Raw genomic sequence first — 9,139 nt, 5'->3', positions numbered from 1 at the left:
CCCCACCACCAGCCCCCATCCCCATCCCCATCCCTTCCCTTCCCTTCCCTTCCCCCCAGCCATTTAGGTACGGGTAGCCAGGCAGAGCTGTGTAATGAAATGTAAACACACCCAAGATGCCCTCATTAATGAGATGGTCCTTTGCTCAGGAGGGAATGTGATGTCAATTTGAGGGTGAGGCTTACGTTTCCATGGAGGTTGCCGGCGGAAAAAAACATGGCGCAAATAAGCAGGAAGGGATGGAGGGGGGGGAAGGCGGTACATAATAATGTCACTGTCATGCACCTAATGGTGGGACAGAAGCATACATACAACTGGAACAATATGGTGATTTTGACTCAATTGGCTTAGAAGCACCATCCGTTAACTGCTTTTTGTCTTTTATTCAGTATTAGTATGGTTGCTTATAAAACAACTGTTTTAATTACCCACAAAGATATAATACCCATATTTCTGGAAACGTGAGATTGATTGTTTTATCAAGGATCAATGCCGATATTCCGGTTTTACTAGAGCTTAACTGGATCTATCCGCTGTCAGCACTACAGAATACCAAAGGCTTTTCCCTACACCCAGTCACCCCTCTCAGTGTTCTGCACGATGCCATCAAATCTGACATACTTTCTTCAATGTGTCATGCATATCCCTGCCATCCATGGGTATGACGGTGGGCGGTTGGAACAAGCATGTCAGAAAGATTCACAGCTGAGGGAGACGGCAAAAATGAAAGTGACACCTCTTCCTGCTCTGTGTCACTCGATCTGAAAGAGTATTTTGGATGTGGAGGATATAGATATTTGTTTCTAAGGGAAAAAAGGGCTCCAGGGCATGCTTATAATGAATCAGATGAGAAAAACAGCCCTTTCCTGAGTATCTATTTAGTATACCTGTGCGGAGGAGTGCGTATGTGTGTGTGTGTTTGCATCTGGGTGCCTTTGCTTGCAGTTGTGTAGGATGTCTTTAGTGAGTGACAGCTCACCTCCGTAAGCGTGCAGCAGTGTGGGAACGTGCCCGGGGCTCTCGGGTCCACAAGTGTGAAAAGCAGCGGGTGAATGGGCCCTTGTGCCCGGGGTGAATGGAGCTCCGGATGAGGGTGAAACTCATCAGCTGGCTCTTATGACTAGCAACTTCCTCCAAAAGCAAGCCTTCCAACACACGCACACACGCACACACACACACACACACACACACACACACACACACACACACACACACACACACACACACACATTTGCTGGCACCTGTCTAAAGAGCAGGATAAAAGGGGCAAGAGGTTGAGGGGGTTGATGGACTAGGGCAAAAGTGAAACAGAAAAAGAGAGAGGTGAGAGAAAGGAAAACATAATGGAAAGAGACATTGAATGTTAATGATTCATTTTATTTCCCGTCTGCAGAGTCATTGGGGAAGTAATGACGATGGCAGCACTGTCGGCATAATGTGAGACAGGATACTGGAGCTAATTTGCATTTCTCTGTCTTCTTTCTTCCCTTCACATACACAAACCAAGCAATAAACACCTGTATTTTTAGCTTTCATCAACATGGATCGTGGCATTTCTTCTATAAGTGTCTTTGTTTTCACATTATCACAAAAAGGCTTGCTGGACTGGCTCCTTTTACGTGTTTCCAGTAGTTAAAAATAACTGCCAGTGTGGAGAATTGTATTCACTGTTCCCCTCAGTTAGATATCTCATTACCATAATCTGGTATTGACTTGGTTTGTAATAAGGACGTCACTGAATCTCTTGCTTCATGTCAAATCCCCCGCAGGCTCACGCCTATATTATCTACTTCTCTCTTTGATATTATACTTGTGTGTGGCAAGATTTAGGCTAAGCTTTAGCTATTTTGGGATAGAAATGTGTATTCAGGAAAGTGCAAAAATATAACATTTCAAACTGGAATTTTAGTACATGTCAGAATGTACAGTATATATGTAAAAAACTGGCATTTGGCTTTGTATCCAGTTCAAATATGGTGATAGTAAACCTTTCATTATAAACAATTAGTGTAAAAAAGACAGTACAAGTGTGCAGAAGTGTTTTCCCGCGTCATGGAGGGTCAATTAAATAAGATTGGAAGACAATCTATGAGGCAGCCATGATCAATTAACTGAGCAGCGAAAAGATGCCTGCTGAGCCAATCAATACAACACAGAAGGGAGGAAGGGGGGACGGCTGGCTTCCCTTTGGTAGACATACGGGACAGATATGAATCACTGTTAAGTGACGGAACAAATGATCGGTGTCCGCAGTACAGAAAGTGTACAGGTGAAGGTGAAGTACAGGGGACTATTATATAATAAACTCACTGTCAATAATGAGTGTAAACAGCTATAACTATATAAGTATGGCATTGTTGTTATTTGATGTAGCCAGGAATATATGCTGATCAAAGTAGTGCTACAGTTCGGTCTGATAGTCTAATCATTTGAATAAATTATTGAGAGTAGTAGAATACATCCTTGATCAAAACAACATTGGGACCAAAAGATGGGTGTTTGTAAAGGAAATAGGTGTTTGAATATTTTTACTTAGTTTCATTTAGCATTGCAAATCTCAGGTGAAAGTTTATTTTTTTCACTAGCAGGGGCTTCAAGGCATAGGGCTGAAACAGACAATGAATATTCAAAGACTGGTGCTGTGGTTTCTCAACATAATTCCGGGGTATTACAATTACATTTTTGTAGTTTTGTTTTTCAGCAAATTAATTGCTAGTGGAATCTTGGAACGCTTACTCATCCCTAAAGGCAGTCCAACAGATTAAAAAACATGATTAACGAAACCGTTTTGATTGTGGGAATGAAGGAATATTGTAAAATGATTACTCAAACTGACTCAAATTTGCTTAGCATATTTCAGTTTTTTATTTAAAACATTTTTTTAGATCAATAGCTCCACACCTCTTTGGCTAGTTACCCTTTAAAAATAAAGCAGTCCGTACTTGTGACACATTTCCAAAGATTCCATATTTTGTGGGGTTATGAACAGTGGAATATTTTTGCCTGCAATTATTTTAAAAGCCTCGTAATTCAAACCAAAGATTAAAGTATTATAGATGGAGTCCGTCTACTGCAAAACCACCTGACTTAAGTTTTCTCATCAGGGTCGTTTCTAGCTCTGAATACTAAATAGAAATGTGTGTGAGCTAGCGAGACTGCTTTGTAAAGTTCTGCGGTCACACACTTGCACACATACAATAGCTAACAAGAAACAGAGCTCGAGCAGATGCATTTAATGTATTATTCAATGCAGCACATCTAATGCTATCACTTCACACAGTAATGAGCAGAAATATGCAATAAAGCTTCGCAGGGGAAAATAAGAAGACGATTGAACTGACTGTGTTTAGCAACGCAATGCTTAAAAATACCCAGCCCTCTTTAGGATCTGCCAGAAGAAACCAACACATAAATATCAGTCCCCTGGAGACTTTACTTTTTTATTACTTATAGTCACCTTTTTTCTTCAAATCATTTACCCCTTCAGGGGCAAACAACACCCGAGAAAGGTGACTCAGCTGGGATGGATGTGTTAAGAAGAAGGTGGTCGGGGGGATGTAGGTTAAGCTGTAATTTCAGACCCGATGGCTGGTGTCACTGAGGCTCAGGGGTGTTGTATTTTATTGTGTAGCTACCGTGTCAGTTATTGAGGTACAGCAGTGGTGACTGGCTTCCTCAGTGCACGTGTGTTCAGAGGGATTACCGAGTGTCAATGTGTTATTGGAAAAGGCGGACAAATGGCAGATCAGCGCTCCCTCCTGAATCTTTTGGACATGACAGTTATTTGTCGAGGAGGAAACAAAGAGAATGGTGGCCGGAGAAACAAAAAAGACGTGAAACTGACGGTTGTTCTCTAGAGCTACAGGCTGGCAGGTGCTAGTTTGATGAATGAGAAGGCTTGGATTTTTTTTTCTTCTCCGGAGCGCCAAGGCTAGAGAATGGCCCATAGCAATCAATGTAGATCAGCCAAAACTGCTCCCCAAGCAGCAGGGTGAAAAAGTGTGGGGCAGAAGGGGGATGGACATTGTTTCTGTTTTTTGTGTGCCTTTGTTGCTCTGCAAAAGAAAGGAAGAGGGAATGTGGCAAGGAGTGTAAAAGAAAAATAGCTTATGAAGGAGAAAATATGCAACCTGTCATTTAATCTCCTCTACCTCTAACTGTTCATTTGTTACCCCAATGGTGATTTAGTGCCTAGAGGTTTGAATTATTTAGTGTTGACAAGATACCAGTCTTTATCACACTTACACTTCTTGCCACATAAACACTACACTTTCCTGATGACAGTGTCCACTCTGTTTCAGCTTGTTCTCCTCATTGTCTTTATAAGCCTGCTCCAGATCCTTCTCTGTATTCATACAAGTTTACCAAGTATTTAAAAGAAATCTGTCGTCGCTGGGTTTAATGGCAGCTGGGACGTGGAGGTCTGAGCTGAGACATGTGGGGCTGGCAATTAGAAAACAATGTGTTTGGGGATGAGGACCAGGATTTTTGCTGCGGGGTGGAGGGACGAGCGTTGGATGATGGCAGCTGTCATGTTTTTGCAGAAAAGACAGAAGCTGGTCTCGCTTTTTTTCAGAGCGTATCTCAGGAGCCTCTGTTTACTTTAATGAGGAACAAAGCCTACAAGCATATTTAACACAGAGACAAAGTGTAACTGCCATTACAGTGACAGCACAAAAACGCTGTTGTGCGTAAATGTTTGTTCTACTAAGCGACTGCCATGACAAGAGGCCTGCAACAGTTGCTGAATGTTTTAAAAGCACACTAGAGATGTCTTTGTTTATATCAGGCGTCATTGGTAGACAATAAGAGATTGAAAACCATTGGACGTTTAAAGACATTTCGACCACTCATTTCATCATACAGTTCACACTATTGTATCCCTTTATATGTCAAATATTCTTGCTTAACTACGGTCCAAAGGTGGGCAGTAGTAGGCTTTTCATTTATAGATTGTGACTAACCTTTTTCCTTCGTGAGTGCAAGCATATTTTCTTGTCTAGCTGCTCTTTATTTTAAATATGTTATTGACTGGATTGTTTTTCAAGGAGAAACCATCTGAAATTCTATTTTGCTTAGAAAAGAACACTACATTCGGTCACTTGCTAAATTGCCTTCGTGTTTTGTGTTTTGGAGAGGCTTAAAAGCGACGGAGAAAAGTAATATCTACATATAAAGACGGAGAAAGTAAACAATAACGTTTATGGTGTTAGCACCCCCCGAAGAGGCACAAACTCTTACGTTGATATTGGAGATTTCAATAAATTCACGCAGCATTCTCATCTGTTTGTCATTACTGGTGTCATGGTTGCTAACGCCATTGTAACACATAATCACTGATGTTACGCTGTAACGGTGGTGGACTCATCAGAACAGAGTGGGCAAGCTGACCAATCAGAGCACAGTGGGCTCACAGGGGGGGGGTGCAGGAGCTCCAACAAGCCGTTTAGGACAGAGAGTGAATACACATACTTTACAGAGATGCTGTATGAGAAACCAATGTGAGTTTGGAAAATTGCACAATATAAATCTATTCTAGTAGACCTCAACAATGGAACTATGATCAGTATAAATGGCCAAGACCTGGGACCTTTAATGTTGAAATAGTAATCATTATTTTCATTTGTAACAAAAAGTGCCAAGTTAAGGATTTTCAAATGAACGGATGTGCTGCTTTTATTTAAAGATGTCACCATTGAGAATTTTCTGGAGAAGAATAAACATCTTATCAGCATTAACATGAATTGTCACTTGCAGCTGTAGTTAGTTGCTGTAAGATAAATAATGCAACATATCTGGTTGTACACATATTTTGCTCAGGTATTGTTATGAACGCTTCATTTCCCACTGGCTCGGCAGCAATGTGTTAAAGCCAATTGTTAATTTATTCATCAGTATATCTAATGAATTAGCATGCAGGCTGTGTGTTTGCCTCTTCGTGCTCCTCATATCCACCTCCATCACTTGCAGCTGTCAGAGAATAAATGTGTGAGAGGGACCGTCCCTCTGCACCTGTCGACACTGATACGCAGATGGGCAGATAATTGCGAAGGGATGATTGTTAAGGAGATAATTGGAGTTTCCATACCCCCTGACAGGAGTTGGTCTGGGCTGGGTTTCTGACCCACTGCCCAGGTAAGCATTTATTCAGCAGGCGGCGGGGCAACGTATCAAACCAGATTGGAAATGTGGCGAGGAACAGCGAGGAGGAGAAACAATGGCCTAGTGTGAAAGGGTAAGAGAGTAAGAAGAGAGAAATGTGCTCGGCGCTGAGGGGAGTGCTCTCACACCCTCGATTACCCATTTAATGAGGCGATGCCGTGCCATTGTTTTATTACTTAGAGGAAATAGGAGGAATCTAGATTTTGCCGTGTGGTCCCACGGTTTCCCACTGATAGGCTGGCATCTGTTCCCTTTGTTCTCAGCAGTCCCCCTATCATCTCCTCTTACAGACACTAATGCTTCTGTTTCTTCTCCTCTCCAGAAACAAGCTTTGCCTTCTGTCTGCCCTCACCTACATTTTCAAGACACGCTTGCTTTTTGGCTCATCCTTATTAACCTCCCATTACCCCCGTTTCGACTAATGTAATCTCTCATGAGTATCCAATGCTTCCGACATTAATCTAAGATCTGTTTGGCTGGTCAACTGCTCTGATCGCTGCTATTCCCAGCGGTGGGAGTTTAAGAGATTAGAGCCTTCCTGTCTGCCATCTAACTCTTTTTGTTAGTTTTTTTCTTCTTTGTATCTTCACCTCCCTGTCTGTCTTTTTCCTCCCTTTGCTTTGTTATTGTCTCTGTTTTTTGACACGCACACACAGTGACATAAACACAATTGTATTGCTCCTGCACAGGCAGTAAATCTCCCTTAAGCTTGAGGAGCTAAAGCTGTTTATACCGGGGAATAGCGAATGCTCTGGAGAGCAACACTCCATGGAGCATACGGATACTCTGGAGAGGCATAAAGGCAGTGAAGCAAGGCTCACCTCCTCCTAATAACCTCTCAAACCTGTTTTGCATTGCTTCACTCGGTCGACTACCCCAGATGAAAAAATGTCTTTGCCGTAGATTGACACATTATCATGGAATGGATGCTTTTCAGATCAGATTTAGTTTGTAGGAGATCCCAGATAAACGTGTCCTCACATTAAAACCCTCCTACTCAATTTGGGGAACAGCTCAGTGTGTGGTCGTGCGCGAAATTAGCAGTAAAGTTGTCAAGTGGGGGTTAATGTACAGTGTAGGTTTCAGTTTGTCTATGAATAAATGCTGCAGCTCCTCAAGACCCAGACGTAATCGTTTTAAATGTAACGATGACATATGACGTGACATATTAAATGTTGATATCATGTTGAAAATACACATATGATAATAGCTTACTAATATTTATACTATTACTTCTTCTTCTTCAAAAACGTCTCAATTGTAATATATAAACCATAAAAGATAACATTTGAGATTCACTTTTTTCTTTCACACCAGTCCTGCGCTTTGTTATTCAACTTGTGACGGGTGTATAACATGATGACCAGGCTTAAACTTGATTTATTTTAACTGCAAACTATTTTGCATTTGCAATACAGGTTTAAATAGTGTTTTCTCTTGTAAGGATGTTACTAGAATCAATACATTGTCACAAAGTGGATGCTAAAAATCCCAAAACAAGCCGGTACTCGTATATCAGTCTGGCCGATGCTTGTATAAAATGTGATTGTTTAAAGGAGATGGTTCCCTCAGCAATAGAAACTAGAAAAAGAGAAATAATGACGACGTGTTTATCTTCATAACAATAATCCGGGAGTGCATGAGATGTATTGTTTTGTTTTTGTAGTTCGTAGAATTTCCCTGGTATTGTTAGCACTTTTTCATTGCTGGTGTCCTGACATCCCTCATCTCCTGTCAGCCAGACAGTTTTTGTTTGTCTCAATGGATGCAAATGTGCCAGGGTGTGACTCGGATATCGACTTCTTTTGCCCAGCCTCTCATTAACGAAGCTGATTAGCTCTCTGGAAGATGGATGGGACCAGAGGGACCACAACATGCTCTCTGTTTTTATTACACACATCATCTGACAGTTATTAGCCATGGGTGGCTGGGTGGAGGATGGTTGTGTGCGTCTTCTAGTGTCTGGTGTCAGATGTGTTTATCTCCCCTCAAAGTGCTCTGTGGTTGATTGAGTGACCCTTCACCCTTGTGGAGGTGGTGTATATTACCGCCTGATGTGACAGCACCCTCCCTGCTCCTCTCAGCCCTCCCATCTTTCAACGGGAAACCTAAATATTGAAAAGATAGTATAGCCTCTGTTAAGCCTTTATTTGAAGGCTGACAGTACACAGATGACAGGAAATGAGAGTAGAGGGAGATGGGGGGTGACTCACAACAAAGGTGCCAAACCAGACACATTGAGGGACTCTACAGTTTCACAGACAGCTCCATAACCATGAGACATGCTAACTGACCACAAGACAGGCAGTTAGTATAAAGTATTTATGGTATTTTTCATGTTGAGCTTTATTCTGAAATCCTCTACTGATGTAATAACAAAACATCTTTAACATAAAATATTCATCAATAGAATATTCTATTTTCCTCAATAAAACATGGCTGAAACAACTGATTCATGTTTTAAGAATGTGTTCGTATCTTAATTATAAGGCATCAAGACTAAATGTCCACAGCCATGCTAGCAGCTCTCTTAGGCTGTACTGCAAGAACAATGCTAAAATGTTGTGATTAACGGGTTCAGTTTATAGTCTTCTATTTACGTACATCACAAGTACAGCTAAGGCTGATGGGGAAGTCATTTGTTTTCACATATTTGACGAGGATGAGTGGACATTTTAAACTGCTGACGGTAGGAGTTGGCGATTTAGCCAAAATGTTCTATCATGGTATATGTAAATTGTGAAAGGGATGCCTCTCCCTACTTCACTTCACTGTCTTCTCCTCCATGTCCGCCTACATCACATCACCTTTTGGGGCAGCCAGATTTGCAAAAGTGTGAAATCACACAAGATTATTTACTGTCTCATGATGATGAAGTCTTTCTGCTTTGCAATGGTGTTCAGAACTGCTTTAAAGTACCCCTTTTTCAGACATTTTTCATTTGATTTTATTGATTCAGTTTTTACTTGAGTTTAAA

General features: G+C 41.4%; 1 protein-coding gene across 1 annotated transcript in view; it reads right to left on the bottom strand.

The window, feature by feature from the left end:
- Nucleotides 1-218, bottom strand: part of LOC104959382 (beta-1,4 N-acetylgalactosaminyltransferase 2-like) — a 2,888-nt gene extending 2,670 nt beyond the window's left edge. Inside the window, exon 1 of the mRNA XM_010787267.1 lies at nucleotides 186-218. Within this exon, the coding sequence (XP_010785569.1) occupies nucleotides 186-218 (33 nt within the window). The remainder of the gene's footprint in view (nucleotides 1-185) is intronic.
- Between the last annotated feature and the right edge of the window lie 8,921 nt (nucleotides 219-9,139).

Source organism: Notothenia coriiceps, unplaced genomic scaffold, assembly GCF_000735185.1.
Source record: "Notothenia coriiceps isolate Sejong01 unplaced genomic scaffold, NC01 NC01_scaffold00030214, whole genome shotgun sequence".
Classification (NCBI taxonomy): domain Eukaryota; kingdom Metazoa; phylum Chordata; class Actinopteri; order Perciformes; family Nototheniidae; genus Notothenia; species Notothenia coriiceps.
This window is presented reverse-complemented; position numbering and strand designations above follow the sequence as displayed.